Genomic DNA, 19,575 nt, shown 5'->3' on the forward strand with positions numbered 1-19,575 from the left:
CAAAAAACATTTTGCAAGAGTTTCTACTATAATATAATTATTTATAAAGTTTTTTTGTTGTTTTTTTTTTTGGTAAGAAAATAAATATTAAAATTTGTGTAATAATTCTAAATCATGAAACAATTCATAAGTAAAAACTGTTTTGAATTGACTATTAAGTACTGTTTGACTCTATGAAATCTACAATGAAATAATTTTCAAAATTTATTTTCTGGAGCCTAGATTCATAAAAAGATTTTTTTTTTCTTTTTTTTTTTTGAAATTTTAAATGTCCTTTTTTCATTTTGCTGAATTTGTTGGTTTGTTTTTTAATTTTAAGTTCTATTAACAGCCAGGTTCATTTAAGGACGAAATTAAATCTCTTACATCGATTAAGGAAATAGTAAAGATAAATCACAATTCACTATAAATATGGAAATTGCATATGTAATATGTAGGGCATGACGTGTGACATGACATGCGACTTGACATCAAATGATGCCGACGTGCTTGATGTGTATCACTCACACTGTTCCGGGAAACACAGGGAGAACCACAAACAGGTTTAATCATTAATTAGTATGTCTATAAAATATTTTGTCTCAAACAACAATATCAACCATGACGAAAACACTAAATGCATTAAATATAAAAAAAATATTGTCAATATTTTTTTCTCGAGTCAACAAAACCCTGTATCAATCTTATAAAAGGGCTATAATTGTATATCAATATAAATTGAATATTGATGTTTACCATGTTTTTAATGAAACTTCATGCATTAAATTTTCCCTGGAAATTTCAACAATTTCTTTATATAAAATAAATAATAACTAGCATAAACATTTTCATTTATCTTCAAACATAACATAACAAATGAAATTGAATTGTAAAGTTTTGTTAATTCGCATTAAAGACTTTGTTAGCTGCATTAGTATTTTATCTCAATTATTCAGCGATTAATCTAATAACCCATTGTCAAAATTTTTGTATTATTAAGTTAGCAACATGTATTACATCTACTTCAAATTATTAAATTAAATCATACTTTAATACAAAAACCGACTATGTAATTCTACAGTTGACCTTTGAACTGAGGTCAAACTCAGGCATGCAATGAGAATCTCTATCATTCATGTCAAATCCATCAGTTTAAAACCATGCCAAATAAAGTAATGTACTTTTTGATTTTCTGCTACTAGGTACATTCCGCTTGTCTGATAATATTTAAAACAGATAATCAACATAAACGTAAAATTTCTTGCATTCAAATGAATCAAGCAAAATAAGTAGGGCATAACTTTCATCCAATGAACTCATAATATGATACCTGTGTAAGGATGGTACAAATTAATTAATTAAAATGATAATTTAGCGAGGCTTATAAAGGTATGAATCAGTGTATAAAGGCCTCTCAAACTCATTGTTGAGGAGGAGAATTTGTAACCATGGTGATCAGATTGTGTCGACAATAAACATGATATTTTTCTGTGGATTCCTTTCATGATTTGTTGATATTTTATCAGCTCATGGTATTTAATGTAAGATTTACACAAATGATAATTTTTCATAATAAATTTGAACTCTCATAATTCAAGTCTTTGAATATCTAAATTCAAGGTTGAAAATTATGTTTTAAACTATATATTCATTTTCAAGGCTATTCATGATCAACTTCAAGCCTTCAACTCATTTCAAGTCATAAAGCTAAACATTCAAGTGATAACAGTCGTAAGGACTCCCCTCATTGTAACTATGAATGAGATACTGTACATAGGGTTGTGTAGATGTGACCTTACCCTTTACCGATTATCTCAAAATCTATATTCAGTATCTGTAAAATCCTTGCTCACTTTAACAGTTTTGAAGCTAATTACAGAGAGAAGTTTTGTTATTACCTGGGGTTCCAAAGCCACCGTTCTTGGCCATGAAGTCGAGGAATGCTGACAGGATGTGACACAGACAGGAAATGAGGCACATTTCTGGAGCGGGAATGGACTGGAATCGGACATACTTTCGTGCAAATCTCAGTCCCTTCTCTATCGTGTGATCAAACATATCCTGTAGGTATCGTTTTCCACTCTCCGGCATTTCTCTCGGCAGGCGAGACAGCCATGTCTTCACGAATGGTTTCCAGCCAAGGTCTACAGGGTCCTAGACACAGGAATATAGATATAAGTATATTTGCTTTGAAAGCATGAGCAGAAAGGTAGACAAATACTGTCTCTGGTCTATTTCTATGACAGGTTTCATACACAATGAATCAGTCTGTAACTGATATTATCATTTTACAATAACTCCACAGGAGTTTTACCAGGGTGACAACAGTAGGAATTTTACCAGGATGACAACAGTAGGAATTTTACCAGGGTGACAACTGTAGGAGTTTTACCAGGGTGACAACTGTAGGAATTTTACCAGCGTGACAATTGTAGGAATTTTACCAGGATGACAACAGTAGGAATTTTACCAGGGTGACAACTGTAGGAGTTTTACCAGGGTGACAACTGTAGGAGTTTTACCAGGGTGACAATTGTAGGAATTTTACCAGGGTGACAACTGAAGGAATTTTACCAGGGTGACAACTGTAGGAGTTTTACCAGGGTGACAATTGTAGGAATTTTACCAGGGTGACAATTAATTGTAGGAATTTTACCAAGGTGACATTTGTAGGAACTTTACCAGGGTGACAACTGTAGGAGTTTTACCAGGGTGACAATTGTAGGAATTTTACCAGGGTGACAATTGTAGGAATTTTACCAGGGTGACAACTGTAGGAATTTTACCAGGGTGACAATTGTAGGAATTTTACCAGGGTGACAATTGTAGGAATTTTACCAGGGTGACAATTGTAGGAATTTTACCAGGGTGACAACTGAAGGAGTTTTACCAGGGTGACAATTATAGGAATTTTACCAGGGTGACAACAGTGGGAATTTTACCAGGGTGACAACTGTAGGAGTTTTACCAGGGTGACAACTGTAGGAATTTTACCAGGGTGACAACTGAAGGAGTTTTACCAGGGTGACAATTGTAGGAATTTTACCAGGGTGACAACTGAAGAAATTTTACCAGGGTGACAACTGTAGGAGTTTTACCAGGGTGACAATTGTAGGAATTTTACCAGGGTGACAATTAATTGTAGGAATTTTACCAAGGTGACATTTGTAGGAACTTTACCAGGGTGACAATTGTAGGAGTTTTACCAGGGTGACAACTGTAGGAATTTTACCAGGGTGACAATTAATTGTAGGAATTTTACCAGTTGTACCAACTGTAATCATCTTACTGTCTAGTGAGTAGTTAAGAAAACCATAACATATACTTGGATGAATTTATTCTAAATGTGATAATAATATGGTTTCTAGGAGTCATGCATTGTTTTGTCAATTTTCCTGTTCTGACTATACTCAGCAAACAGTGGATGATGATGATGAATATCTCTGTTAAATTCTGTTACTTTTCATCAAATTATCCCCCGAAAAGCTGTTCCTATAACGAAAGGAGCAATACTGACTTACCATATATACCATGGCACATCTACTGATGGTGGCCGGGCTGGCCTGGGACAAGTTGTCCACCTCAAAGATCAGCCTCATTCCTCCAGACAGGGTGATTCGTTCACCACTGGCGAGACACAGCACCTTGGAGTCGTCCAGAACAGTGTTGAGATTCTCCACCCAAAGCGTATCCACTGGACCATCTAGGACCAGCCAGCGCCAGTCTTGACGTAGTGGATCTTCATCCTTCTTCTCGGACATTTCTGTGTCAGGTTCACTCGGGGCACTCTGAACGCTGGGTGGCACGGCAGCCTATAACAAGAATGGAAAATTGGTGTCAGGTTGGGGATATATAGGGGTTAGTTAAGGTTGTTTATAGGTAAAATAGGGAATGAATTGGAGTAAAATGATGTCAAGTCTTTAATGGCAGTTTCAGGTAGTAGTGGATAGTTCAAATAGGGTCAAATGCTTATGGATCTCTAAGGACCGAAGGGTATATGATATAACCTTATGATCTTACCTCATCCACTAAATCTAACTGTATTTAATACAAAATGAACTTGATAGGGTCAGAGTATTAGGTCAATGCCTTGAATGGTTCATTCTGAAGTAATTTTCATGATGATGTACTTACCATAAACTACTTGAACCAGCCATTGTTTAAAAAAAAAATGTAATTAAAAATGTTCTTTGAGGAACTTTTCTCTATCCATAGTGTAGGGCTATTTAGAAATAAATGTACCGTTCATTAATATGTCAAACCAGGTGATGTTTGTTAAAGATTAAAGATGCTATATTGTATACAATATAACATAATTTATCTTCATCTGTTTTCATCCTGTGAAAAAATTGTTTAAACAGATTGCTCTCTGTTGTGTTTTCAAAAACAATCTGGATTTTGACTACATTCCTGAGAAACCGGATTATTATTATAATAATAGAATTACCGAGTCATAGTACTGAGGTATGAATGATTAGTACCAAACACCAGATAAAGGAGAGAATGATCGGAACAGAAATATAGACATCAGCTTATCTCCCTGGGCCAAGTCAGTCTCTGGGGGTTTGACTTTGTTAGTACAGAATACGGATCAGTGTATCGGATCAATGTATCAGATCAATGTATCGGATCAGTGTATCGGATCAGTGTATCAGATCAGTGTATCAGATCAGTGTATCGGATCAGTGTATCGGATCAGTGTATCGGATCAGTGTATCGGATCAGTGTATCAGATCAGAGTATCAGATCAGTGTATCAGATCAGTGTATCGGATCAGTGTATCGGATCAATGTATCAGATCAGAGTATCGGATCAGTGTATCGTATCAGTGTATCGGATCAGTGTATCAGATCAGTGTATCGGATCAGTGTATCAGATCAGAGTATCAGATCAGTGTATCAGATCAGTGTATCGGATCAGTGTATCGGATCAATGTATCGGATCAGTGTATCGGATCAGTGTATCGTATCAGTGTATCGGATCAGTGTATCAGATCAGTGTATCAGATCAGTGTATCGGATCAGTGTATCGGATCAATGTATCAGATCAGAGTATCAGATCAGTGTATCAGATCAGTGTATCGGATCAATGTATCGGATCAGTGTATCAGATCAGAGTATCGGATCAGTGTATCGGATCAATGTATCAGATCAGAGTATCAGATCAGTGTATCGGATCAGTGTATCAGATCAGTGTATCGGATCAGTGTATCGGATCAGTGTATCGGATCAATGTATCAGATCAGAGTATCAGATCAGTGTATCAGATCAATGTATCAGATCAGAGTATCAGATCAGTGTATCGGATCAGTGTATCAGATCAGAGTATCAGATCAGTGTATCAGATCAATGTATCAGATCAGTGTATCGGATCAGTGTATCGGATCAGTGTATCAGATCAGTGTATCGGATCAGTGTATCGGATCAATGTATCAGATCAGTGTATCAGATCAGTGTATCAGATCAGAGTATCGGATCAGTGTATCAGATCAGTGTATCAGATCAGAGTATCAGATCAGTGTATCAGATCAGTGTATCGGATCAGTGTATCGGATCAGTGTATTGGATCAGTGTATCAGATCAGTGTATCAGATCAGAGTATCGGATCAGTGTATCGGATCAGAGTATCGGATCAGTGTATCGGATCAGTGTATCGGATCAATGTATCAGATCAGTGTATCGGATCAGTGTATCGGATCAGAGTATCGTATCAATGTATCGGATCAATGTATCAGATCAGTGTATCGGATCAATGTATCAGATCAGTGTATCGGATCAGTGTATCAGATCAGAGTATCGGATCAGTGTATCAGATCAATGTATCAGATCAGTGTATCGGATCAATGTATCAGATCAGTGTATCGGATCAGTGTATCAGATCAGAGTATCGGATCAGTGTATCAGATCAATGTATCAGATCAGTGTATCGGATCAATGTATCGGATCAGTGTATCGGATCAGTGTATCAGATCAGTGTATCGGATCAGTGTATCAGATCAGAGTATCAGATCAGTGTATCAGATCAGTGTATCGGATCAGTGTATCAGATCAGAGTATCGGATCAGTGTATCGGATCAATGTATCAGATCAGTGTATCGGATCAGTGTATCGGATCAGTATCATATCCTAATGTAAGGTGTCACCCAACCTTGATCAATACACCAACAACCACTGGAAGCTTTGCTGTATAGACATGCTGCATTTGTCTGGCAATAAACCCATATTGGTTGATAAGTCTACCACTATCTACTGCAGCTCATTAGAAATGGCAATAAGTGTGATTTCGATGCCCTGTAATAAGCCAACCCCTATCTACTGCAGCTCATTAGAAATGTCAACAATTGTGATTTTACTGCCCTGAAACAAACGCCTTCATTGAATCAGATATAATGTGATGGTCCATTATTACAGGACAGAAATGGGACTGTACACGGGGAAGTCATACAAGATATAGTACTATTAAGATAACAACAAGACTCGGGTATATCAGCCTTGCTTCAGAATGATATCACGTATGGATTTATAACTTACTGATACCACAAGATTAAACATGGCATGCACAAAAAAGTAAGTCATGAATAAAAAGGTAACAGTTTAACATAAATGCTCTGTCATAAAAATTAATCATTAAACAAAACAAAAACATCATGCAAATATATATATTGTGGGTACATTGTACATATATAAGGAGTAGCTTTGATTCTACTTCTAACTGACGGAGGGAAACTAATGCAGGATTGGGACAAACAGACAAATTAATGGAGGGAAACTATTACAGGATTGGGACAAATAGACAAATTGATGGAGGGAAACTATTTCAGGATTGGGACAAATAGACAAATTAATGGAGGGAAACTATTACAGGATTGGGACAAATAGACAAATTAATGGTGGGTAACTATTACAGGATTGGGACAAACAGACAAATTATTGGAGGGAAATTATTTCAGGATTGGGACAAACAGACAAATTAATGGAGGGAAACTATTACAGGATTGGGACAAATTGATGGAGGGAAACTATTTCAGGATTGGGACAAACAGACAAATTGATGGAGGGAAACTATTTCAGGATTGGGAGAAATAGACAAATTAATGGAGGGAAACTATTTCAGGATTGGGACAAACAGACAAATTAATGGAGGGAAACTATTACAGGATTGGGACAAACAGACAATTGATGGAGGGAAACTAATGCAGGATTGGGACAAATAGACAAATTGATGGAGGGAAACTATTTCAGGATTGGGACAAACAGACAAATTAATGGAGGGAAACTATTACAGGATTGGGACAAATTGATGGAGGGAAACTATTTCAGGATTGGGACAAACAGACAATTAATGGTGGGTAACTATTACAGGATTGGGACAAACAGACAAAATGATGGTGGGTAACTATTACAGGATTGGGACAAACAGACAAATTAATCGAGGGAAACTATTACAGGATTGGGACAAACAGACAAATTAATGGTGGGTAACTATTACAGGATTGGGACAAACAGACAAATTAATGGTGGGTAACTATTACAGGATTGGGACAAACAGACAAAATGATGGAGGGTAACTATTACAGGATTGGGACAAACAGACAAAATGATGGAGGGTAACTATTACAGGATCGGGACAAACAGACAAATTAATGGTGGGTAACTATTACAGGATTGGGACAAACACAAATTAATGGTGGGTAACTATTACAGGATTGGGACAAACAGACAAATTAATGGAGGGAAACTAATGCAGGATTGAGACAAACAGACAAAATGATGGTGGGTAACTATTACAGGATCGGGACAAACAGACAAATTAATGGTGGGTAACTATTACAGGATTGGGACAAACAGACAAAATGATGGTGGGAAACTATTACAGGATCGGGACAAACACAAATTAATGGTGGGTAACTATTACAGGATCGGGACAAACAGACAAATTAATGGTGGGTAACTATTACAGGATTGGGACAAACAGACAAAATGATGGTGGGTAACTATTACAGGATTGGGACAAACAGACAATTAATGAGGTATACTCATTTAGATGACTTCCAAAGTAACTGCTCTAATTTTGTAATCAATTCATTTTTAAGATAAAAAAACCCAAAGAATTTTTCCATCTGTACAGCAGTGAAGACACTTTATGAGTGTCTGATATAACAACTGAATATAACTCGCTTTTTATAGAAGAATTTCTTCACACTAGCAATTATTAGTTCTACATTACATTAATATGATATTTCTTCCTCATGTGACAAGAAGAAATTGACCTAACCAACATTCCTACCAGCTTTCCATTTGAGCTCACTGAAGACTCCTAGGAAAACATGAAATTGTTAAAGATATATACAAGTTGTTTTCATTTTTGCTTTTGTTTTTTTGTTTTTTGGTGGTGGGAGGGAGGGTTCTATATAGCGAAAGAATACTTCAATGCTGTAAATAAAGCAAGGAAATACAATGGAAGGATGGAAAGTTCTAAAGTCAACAAGCACCAATAGGTAAAGATGATGTATGTAAATTGCTATATATAGAACAAACTACATACATCTGCAATACTATAAATAGAACGAAGCAACAGAATAATATATATAGGGTACAAGCCGCGACCGTTGCCTCACCTTGCGTATACCAATTATACCAGCGACCACTCCCTGTTGTAACAATACAACAATCAACAAAGATAACAATGGCTCACAACACGTCAATAAAAATCACAGCTTATGGCAGAAAATAATTATAATATGTCTTGTCCCTTGATGAAAAACCTACACAAAATTTTCATCAAGATAATTTTGAACTGCTATAATTCAAAATTGAAATTGCATGTTCAATGTGATTTATTAATGAAGACACCAAACATGTAGAGAAATTCAATATGATCTAGTAATGATGTTTTCTTCTTAGAATAAAAGCAAAATTAGCATTAAACAAAATCAAAATGGCAACAACATCAAAAGCATACATAAAATGTTTATCCTAGACAAAAAACACAAAAGTTTTCTACATATATAGCAATGAAAGGCATTAAAAAATCACAACATTTATAGTGAGTTGATCTCTGTTAAGCCGTAAACAGACACACAAGGACAGATAGAAATTAACTTGCTCATCCTACCTGGGTGTTGCCTGATGCAGCAGTAACCGGCCGACTCTCCTCTCCCGGAATTTGCATATTTTCCCGAGCAAACTTCCTGGTTGCCGTGGCAATAAGTCCATCTGTCCACTCAAAAGTATTGGGGTCTGTTTCTCCGTAGAGCTCCCCTAACTTGACACACTTGGGGTTGATGGTGAACACCTCCACATGACCTTTCTTTGCTCGATTATGCTACAAAAAAATATCAAATCTGTTATAAATCACCATCAGGCAAATGGATAATACAGTAGGCTACGGTTTCAAAACAAAGTATTTTGGTAAAAACAACAAATTTCACTGTCAAACTGATTTGTTCCATGTCATTATTATTGACAGAAACAGTAAATGTTTTCTGTTTACTAATGACTTAATGAGTTACCACTGACAGTAACAACCTTATAGGTTTTTACCACATACAATCTGTACTCTCGTATGTATACCTGGAACATGCTCTGCTTGCGATTCGTTGCATCTTGCTGGTTTTCCTGCAGGGAAATTGTTGGCAGAAGGATGAGAGCTTTTTGTAGCAGGTTACGAACAGTTGTTTTTCCTCCACCTGTTGGTCCCACCAACATGACGCCATGACGCACCAAGATCTGGTTATACAGCTGTTTGATCTTCTCTACCTGACTGGGCCAGTGGAGGAGGCTCTGGTCACGAATAGCCATGTTGATGGCTCGCTGTCAGGAACACAAGTTTTGATAATGATTAATAACAAAACTGAGAAGACCACTCCTTACAGGACCAATCATGGGACACATAACTGATTGGGTAACGCAGGTTTTAAGATCATCTAACAGGTAACTTAATTCTGATTTGTGGGGGGTGGGAGTGGGTTGGGTGGGGAGGGGGGGAGGGAAGTCATGGCAGAAGTTAAAGAAATTTAAGTGATGCAGCCTTCTATGGTGCTATATTTAGGGTGTTTAAAAAGTGGGCGATATCTCACATTATACTTGAACCTGAATCCTACCTCAATGATTCCATGATCGGGGTCCGGTGGAACAATACTGGGGAACAGATCGTCCAGGATACGCTCAAACAGTGGGACATCTTCCGCTAGGAATTTGGGAAGGTTAGCATCCCGAAGGGAATGGATGAGAATGTGAGACTCATCCTTCTCATTCAGTTGACGAATCTCATTATCGTTGCTGTAAAAAATGTATAGATGGCAATGAAGAGATAATTCCTGACTGCGAGTGTATAGATCATATTTACTTACTTACTAAATGCTTTAGTTTAACCAAAAGTGATTCACATAACATTCCAGGACATGTATCGATTCACAGAAATGTTTGATGTTTGAACTACTTACACATGATGTGCCTGGTGCTTACGATGTCCAGCCATGACCAGGACAGATTTGATGGCCCTCATACCAAAGTCGTAATGATCCTGCTGAGAGAGCTGGCGACTTGCCAACTGGTAGAGATTGACAATCTTCCTCGACAACAGAGCTGCTGACATGAATCCCTCAGAGAATAACATGATCTCAGCAATCATGGCGTAATCGGGTACCATCATGGCCACTGAACGGAACAAAGACTTCAAATTGTCGGGCAACTCCACACGACCCAGGTACCTGTAACAATCGAAGTATCAAAGAATGAACTTGGAAGCTTTAACTAGTACATATTTTTTCTTGTTTTTTTTTTATAAAAAGATAAATTAAGAAATTTTGCACAGCAAAGATACCTACATGTGTTCCAATATTTGTTAATGTTGTGGTATAAACATATGTCATCAGTAAATCAATGTATTATATAAACCAACAGTTTACCAGGTCAGGTTTCCTATATACATGTACTGTCTATCATCGAGATAAAAACTAAGAACCTATACATTGTGATCAGTTCACTATATGAGATATAAGATTATTTCAACAATATCAAGCTACCCAGCATTAATTATAACCCCCTTTTTTGGGGGATATCAGGACAGTGTAGTGGTAACCAGCATATATCTCAGCTGGATAATCTGGTGTTGATAATTATGAGTCTGAGGCTCAGACAGGGCACAAGTCAATCATTTGTCAATCAAGAAGATATTTCAAATTGTAACTTTAGTAACTACTTCTAAATTTATGAATAACAGTCAATTGATAATAGGATTACTTACGTAGGATTCATGGTGATGAAATAGCCACAGGTCATATTGAGTTTGATTTCCTTTCCGTCAAACATAAACCTCATGAGCATGGAATCCTTCGCCGATTTGATAGACAGGATTTGTTGGGCAACCACAGATAACACTTCAACATCTATACGGTTAAACTCATCAAAGCAGCACCAGCTCCCAGACTGGGCGATCCCGGAGAAAAACTTTCCAAGAGTCTTGTAATCCAGACCCTCGGAGCAGTTGAAAACCACACATTGTTTCCCCACAGCCTGTAGGATGGAGGACATAAACACGTATTTTATTTCTCAGTTGAGGAGAAGAAATGTTAATAATGACATGGAATGGACATTTAAAATATCATAAACATGGTATAGAACACTAACACCGTTAAAAACATTCAACTATATACAAGTTGATTTGGACAAATTGAAAGTGAACTGACCCTACAATCCAAGGATTTTCAAGGACTTGACCGTTTCTGTTTTATCTGACCTTAGCCAGATCCTTGACCATTTCTGTTTTAGTTTACCTGAGCAAGATCCTTCACCATTTCTGTTTTATCTGACCTAAGTCAGATCCCTGACCGTTTCTGTTTTAGCTTATCTTAGCCAGATCCTTGACCGTTTCTGTTTTAGCCTACCTTAGCCAGATCCTTGACCGTTTCCGTTTTGCCTGTCCCTGCAGGTCCAGCTGGAGACCCGCCTAGATGCAAGTGGAGAGCACCGGTCAGTGTGAGATAGCAACGGTCAGTGAGTGGTGTGATAACCAGACGAGAGGAGCAGCCGAGGTACTCGTACCCGTACTGGAAGGATGCGTTGGATTGCATTACAAGGCAGTTGTTCCTTTGTTCATCCCACTCGTACCGCAGTTGTCTGTAAGGTAGAATTAAGTCAGTATCATACATTTGCAGTATAAGATTCTTTTCCTTCCAAAGCTTCAGGTAAAAGATTCTATTCCTCCTAAAGTTTCAAGTGTAAGGATCTGTTCCTCCCAAAGTTACCAGTGCAAGTTTCTATTCCTTCCAAAGTTTCAAGTGTAAGAATATCTTCCTCCCAGTTACCAGTGTAAACTTCTATTTCTCCAAAAATTATAAGTGTAAGATTCTATTCCTCCATGCAAAAGCTACAAGTATAAGATTCTATTTCTCGCATCCATACCACAGATGACTCCATTGTAGGGAATAACCAGTATAAAACAGCTACAAGTATAATAGTCTATTGTTCTCATCCATCCCATGGTGGTTTATAAAGTTAGTCTCATCAAATCGGGGTATATGATCATGTTTATTCCATTTTTTACTTGACATGCATAAGGCAGAGGGTTAATGTTATTTAATAAATTTGTTATTATGTCTTCAAAACTGGTAGACTATGGAGAAGTTAGGGGGTATCGATATTCAACATACCTGTTCCAATCAAAGTCATCCTTGCGCGTGATTCGGTCATCAATCATCATGATGACAATGTCTCTGTTATGGACATTGATAGTGAGCAGGGCCTCTATGCTTGACCGCTGGTGAAACTTGATGTCACTGGACACGAGACCTGCCAGACAGTTGAGGGAGTCGACCATGTTGTCCTTGACCTGTACTAGGGCATCGATCGGTGATGTCTGGTCAAAACTTCGTACCACATCCTTATTGAACTGGATCTGGGCCTAATCAGAAGATTTGACGACTTTAATAATCTTACATATAATAAATTATGGTAAATCCTGAAATATTATTTAATATTTTACATTGTTTTAATGAATGTAAAGTTGATTTATTTTACAATTTGTTGGCTGGACGGAAGTCACAAGGGGTCTTCATTTGGAAACTGGAGTAGTCATATAATGTGGACTGGTGTGAACCTAAAAACAGCTTTTACAAAACTTCTGTTACATTTACCAAGTAAATAACCTCTCCACTTCTATCAACTGCAAAATATATGAATTCACATGTTTGTAGAAAACCTAGTTTAAGTCAAATCTAGCAGAACATGTTTTTTAGAACACGTTAAGGAGTGTAAACAGAATTGCGGAGAATCCCTACCACTGTTATGACGACTTGACCAGGGTGACGGAGGACCCACTCCTGGAGCTCTGTCCCAGTCCAGCCAGCCAATCCTTCCTTCAGATGTCTACAAAATATAAATACATGACATCAGATTTTATAATCAGTAATTTATCAATTCTTCAGATTTACAAATAAAGGTCGAAAATCAAAAGCGTTAGGGACTGATTTTCTATCATAAACTCATTTTCATGACAGGACTAGATAATACAATCCTTTTATCTGATTTTAACACAGATCCATTTTCTGGTCATGTCTATGTGAGATCATACATGTCCGGTAAGGTTGTTCCTTCCAAGGGAGGTAATATTATCACCAAACTTTTTATTGCATATTAACAAACATACTGAATGCTGGTTAAATATTTAATGTATATTTGAATTAAAACAATTATAACTGAAATGAAAATTTTGAAATTCAGGTAATTACATTTTTCTAAAAGCTACAACCTGGATTTCTTGATTAATCTCTCTGGGATTACCTACCTCAGATATCCAACATAGATATCACTCAGGGGTTACCTACCTCTTGACTGTTTCAAACATTCCTGCCTCCACACCAAGTAACCACTGTTCCACTACACCTCGCACTCTCAAGTTCCTAAACAAAGAAACAATAAAATTAATCATTTTATATCCTAACTCGCCACAAAGACTTGGCCTTATTCTTTACACCTTTGACCTTTAATATTATTCAGAAAAATTGATTGAAGGTTTTAGCTCACTTGGCACTTATGAGTTAAATCATGTTTGATTAAGTTTGGAAGTTCTCTTCAGCATCTTACAAGCAATATATCATGACTCTTTGGTTATACAGAAAACAACATACTTAAAAGTTAAAAAAAGGAGTCAACAAAAGAGGTCAATTTTAACTTTTACCTGAATATTTCTACCAAGTGACCTTGAAAGTGGGTCAATGTCATTTATCTAAACTAAACTGACAGACTTTCATGCATATTTTATTCAAATGACCTTGAAAATGGTCCAAGGTGTGTCAATTTATTTGAAGTTTCTTCATTTTATTTGACATGTAACTAAACCATACCTTGGCATGTTGACATTCTCTCCCTCGGCTGATGTCATAGACTTCACAATGGCCGCTTGGCGGGGCATGGACTTGATATTCAGGGATTTTATATTTCCAAAACATTTTCCTAGATGAGGCTGAAACAGATATTTTTCATATCCTATGAATTTAAAGCTTCCCTTTATGTAAAACATATTATTTCTAGGTCACTGATGTTGGATAAAACGTAATACAAAAATTCAAATTCTACATTAATTTATTTCTTCTTTTAAACCAAATCATGATATATACTATTTGACGTACATAATATTATATATGTATGAATAGTAAAATGTTTGTTGAAGTATAAAACAATAATATCTCCATCTCATTCAACAGCGTGACATAATAACACACAAATTCCAAAAGTTTTTTCGCGGATGTCAACCTGACAAAAAATTAAGATTTGACTTGAAATCCTACATATTTCTTAGACTGTGTTTTGATGTTGAGGTATTTATCGTAACGACGTACCTGCACAGCGTTCGGATCCTTGGACTGTGCCATGATGTCCAGTAGCTCATCGTTACTTAGGAAATAGAACCGTGGGAACAGTAGACGCTTCGTCTCCAGATAATCCTGTCAACATCAATAAACACGTCAAAATCTTACTACAACATGAACAAAACATGGAAATAAGTTATCATTTTCAAAATCTACAAAACTTCAATAAATATAATAACATACTGTATTTATCAAGAAATAAGCATATGCCTGGTAATAAGCCAAACAATTCTATTGCAGTCAGTAAAAATTCTAACAAATGATTTTTCATTGTAATGCAGTAAGCCCACTGCTACATTGATTCATAGTTTACAAAACTTAACATGTATGTATGGGCAGGCTAGACATACAGACAGACAGACCCAGAAAAATCCTATAGCCCTCTCCAGTTTACCGGTAGAGGACTAATAAGGGTAGTAGTAAGTTATGATAGCTTGCCTCAAGACTCTTCTGAATTTTCTCCAATGTTCCATTGCCGGTTTGTAGTGTTTCGAGGGTTCCTGAGGCCAGGGCTGATTTCAGGGCGTTTGGACGATCCTCCACGCGACGCATGATGTCCTTCCAGGCCTTGTCTACTCCAGTAAACATCTTGTGTTCAGGCCCCAATTGTCTGTCAAATACAATTGATACAACCATCAGGACTTTGTGTCGCATCATTTTGAGGCTTATAGGGCCTGTATAGCCCACTCAATTCTTTTGCCATCCAAACCATACAAGGGAGTGTATCAGACGTCAGTGTATCAGATATAAGTGTATAGAATTAGAATCTTTCTCTTACCTCTGGATATCAGGTGTACTGAATATCTGTTCCAGGTACAGCCAGTTTCTCTGAAATCTCATCCACTCCTCCAGGGTACGGGCGAAGGCTTGTAACTTCCTCTCCCACTCCTCCACTTGGTTCTGTAGACACAAAAATAATCCATGAAACATCCATTTTACAGTCAAAACTTTTGACTAAACAGGAAAATACACAAGGTGGAAAAGCTGAACACAAGAGTTCCATTGGGCCTGTATTGTTCAACTGCTATTTGATGCAGAAGGGAAATCATGTCTGTGACCTTCAAAGTGGGTTAAGGTCAAATCTTTTCAAACAATAGCAGATAAGCTGACACTATTCCGACTAAAATTTAAGTACTCTATACTGTAAAGTCTTTGTTGAAAGTTCTTAACTTTTACTAAAAAGTAACATCAAAGTGAAGGCAAGGCCATTTATTTGAACAAATCTTGCAGCTCTTCATCTTAGTGAACTTAGTCAGCCACTGACTAAAAATTTTGACTAGATGTCTGTTATTTGTGCCACATGAGATAACACTATGCTTGAATTTTCTACCTTCTTTATCGATTGATGGTTTCCATGACAACCAAACTTACTTTGATTGGAGCTACATATCTTGAGCCACTGATGGTTCCGATGGTAACCTGACTCTCCTCTAGCTGAGCCAGAATGTCGTCTGCTCCTCCAATGATGAACGTGTCGCGGCCAGCATGAGCCACCAGTCTGAAGTCCATGCTCTGCCACAGGTCGATGATCTACAGAAGACAAGGAAAGTTAAGGACCTTCACATAGCACTAATCCCTCTAAATTACTTCTCATTCAAAATACAAAATTGAAAAGTGTGATGGACACCATATGGATGGTTTGGTCACAGTGTGACAGTGATTAAATAAGCTATGACAGCCCATGAAGGTGAAGCACGTTGGAATGATCGACCCGAGCACAAATGTTTCATAAATCTATATATTGTATAGGCACACATCACATGGCCAGGTAGCCGTGATTGTCACAGTCTGACTGGTAAATATTACAAATAAATAGAGGATATCTAACAGTGTCTTCAGTAATACCAAATATATTTCACTCGTGTGGCTAATATTTTGATATTTTTCACTCGTGCGCAGCACGAGTGAAAAATATCAAAATATTAGCCACACGAGTGAAATATATTTGGTATTACTGAAGACACTGTTAGATATTCTGTTTATTACATTTTTTATCAACAAAAAACCTACCCCGTATGCTAACTAGGCCTACAGTTCCCTAAAAAACGTAGTTCCCCCTGTCCAGGTGATGACATATATGTCGGGCTTTCTGATTGGTCAATTATTTGGTATTTTCTAATCATTAATTTGATTGGTCAAATCAGCAAAAGTGATAGAATGAATAATTTTTGATATTTCACTGGTAGAAATGTAATAAACAGACATTCTATAAACAGTGCCAGATAAATCCGTTGTTGTAGTAGATACATACTTTAATATACATGTAAATGATATCAGTGATTAAAGACTTATAAAATAATGAATTCTGGCTATAGACATTTCTTTTTATATTTTGTACTGTAGGGGTATAATCAACTTCAATTTGAAAGACAGAATCTGTATGATATATATTGGATTGATAGAGCCACACTCCACAACATAACACCATACCTTCTGTAGCATGTTTTCTAGCGTGGCCTCATTACTGGCTCTGGTGGAGATCTCCTGAATCTTCTCTTTGTGTTTGAAGATCTGGCAATGAAATGGCACAAAGACATATTGATGAAAAAAGACAAAAGAGTGGTATATTTCTACTAAATAAATACCCCATAGAGCAAAGGACAATTCAGTAATCAAAAACTACACTAACATTCTTGTTCAAAATTATTCTAAATTAAACATTTATTTTACAAAATTTGCAAAAACAAGCTATACCAACTTATATTAATCATTCTTGTTGGCCTGTATTGAAGGGTGTTAGGGTCTTATACTGTGGGAGGAAACCGGAGTACCCACTAAAAATCTCCCACTTAGTCTGGCAGGTGACCCCATACCTTTTCCAATCCGATCTGGGAATTGAACCCCGACCCCTAGGTGAAAGGCAAGCGTGTTACCACTGTGCCACCTGCCCACCCACATGTTAATATTCTGATGTAGGCCTCCTAGACATTTTAATATAATTATGATAACTGTTATAGTATACACTTACATTCATTTCCAGCAGATTTCCTAACGTGAATGCCTTGTCTTTGGCAATGGACTTCTGGATGAGTCGCTCGATATTTTCCCAGTGGCGTCGTCGTAGCGACGGATTCCTAAGACTGGTGATGACAGGCATGCCCTGTTTAAAGTCCAGTACCTTCTCCTTAAGTCTGGGTACTACCTCATTATGTGGCAGACCTTTGTCTAACATGTAAACTGTCTGTGTAAACCTGTTCACATTCTTCTGTAGGGTCTGAACATTAAGACTATCAAACACTGTAGCAGTCCATTCTTCTACCAGTTTTGTCCATTCCTCCTGTGACTGCCACAGGATTCGGCGAAGCATGATATCATGTTCCAGTTCATTGAGTTCTGACTGGATTTCCTGGGCACTCTTGTTGTCCCGTTTGTCAATCATCAGGTATTCCCTGTCAATAAATAATCTCATCCATTAAATTTGACGAGTAGCACTGATATTCTATACTCATTGATACTACTAATCTAAAAAGATTTTGATTGTTATTTTGTAGAAGGTAAATGAGAATCCTGACAAGTACACCTATGTAGTTCATAAAGATTATCTGTCTAGCTTGCTCTTCACTCCGATCGGAAAGATGGGCATCATGCACAATTTTTGTCAGAATTCTTTCAGCTATTCTGAAATATTAGTCTTTTAAAGGAGAATCTTATAGGTTAAGAATGGATGTCACACTACTGTATAAGATACTGACAATAAATGTATCGTGAGGTAGAATTATCTTACTCTATCTGTGGGGTAGAATTATCTTACTCTATCTGTGGGGTAGAATTATCTTACTCTATCTGTGAGGTAGAATTGTCTTACTCTATCTGTGAGGTAGAATTGTCTTACTCTATCTGTGAGGTAGAATTATCTTACTCTATCTGTGAGGTAGAATTGTCTTACTCTATCTGTGAGGTAGAATTATCTTACTCTATCTGTGGGGTAGAATTATCTTACTCTATCTGTGGGGTAGAATTGTCTTACTCTATCTGTGGGGTAGAATTATCTTACTCTATCTGTGGGGTAGAATCGTCTTACTCTATCTGTGGGGTAGAATTATCTTACTCTATCTGTGGGGTAGAATTGTCTTACTCTATCTGTGAGGTAGAATTGTCTTACTCTATCTGTGGGGTAGAATTATCTTACTCTATCTGTGGGGTAGAATTGTCTTAATCTATCTGTGAGGTAGAATTGTCTTACTCTATCTGTGGGGTAGAATTATCTTACTCTATCTGTGGGGTAGATTTGTCTTACTCTATCTGTGAGGTAGAATTATCTTACTATATCTGTGGGGTAGAATTGTCTTACTCTATCTGTGGGGTAGCATTGTCTTACTCTATCTGTGGGGTAGAATTGTCTTACTCTATCTGTGGGGTAGAACTGTCTTACTCTATCTGTGGGGTAGAATTATCTTACTCTATCTCTACATAGATTCCCTTCCTGCCAGTGGTCAGTGAGCTCCCAAACCGCTCCTGGTAGGCAGCATAACTCCGAGCCTTGACCGACAATTCCTGGACACCATCTTGAAGGTCACGGATTGTTTCCAGGGCGGTCACACTCATTGTGTCCATGTGAAGGAGATCTGGGTCCTGGATCCGATTCTTGAGATCTATGATCTTGGTTCGAATACTGAAGATAAGGTTGTCAAGGTCACGACTAAATTTACGAATGTTTTCGTCTTTTTTAGCCTCACTGTACAACACTGTTGACTGAAAGAATAAATTCATCAATATATAAATGACTG

The 19,575-nt window shown here is 37.2% G+C and overlaps 1 protein-coding gene across 1 annotated transcript in view; it reads right to left on the reverse strand.

Annotated features, from left to right (window-relative positions):
* The window catches only part of LOC117323123 (dynein heavy chain 6, axonemal-like), a 134,358-nt gene that overhangs the window by 81,674 nt on the left and 33,109 nt on the right, over positions 1 to 19,575 (reverse strand). The window contains 20 exon segments of the mRNA XM_033878151.1: positions 1,878 to 2,133; positions 3,501 to 3,791; positions 8,597 to 8,629; positions 9,094 to 9,303; positions 9,552 to 9,791; positions 10,082 to 10,259; positions 10,424 to 10,690; positions 11,227 to 11,495; positions 11,867 to 12,098; positions 12,632 to 12,882; positions 13,259 to 13,346; positions 13,805 to 13,879; positions 14,324 to 14,442; positions 14,819 to 14,923; positions 15,287 to 15,458; positions 15,627 to 15,748; positions 16,220 to 16,378; positions 17,279 to 17,359; positions 17,817 to 18,237; positions 19,248 to 19,540. Coding sequence (XP_033734042.1) covers positions 1,878 to 2,133; positions 3,501 to 3,791; positions 8,597 to 8,629; positions 9,094 to 9,303; positions 9,552 to 9,791; positions 10,082 to 10,259; positions 10,424 to 10,690; positions 11,227 to 11,495; positions 11,867 to 12,098; positions 12,632 to 12,882; positions 13,259 to 13,346; positions 13,805 to 13,879; positions 14,324 to 14,442; positions 14,819 to 14,923; positions 15,287 to 15,458; positions 15,627 to 15,748; positions 16,220 to 16,378; positions 17,279 to 17,359; positions 17,817 to 18,237; positions 19,248 to 19,540 — 3,862 coding nt within the window.

The sequence above is a fragment of the Pecten maximus genome, chromosome 3 (genome assembly GCF_902652985.1).
Source record: "Pecten maximus chromosome 3, xPecMax1.1, whole genome shotgun sequence".
Lineage (NCBI taxonomy): Eukaryota > Metazoa > Mollusca > Bivalvia > Pectinida > Pectinidae > Pecten > Pecten maximus.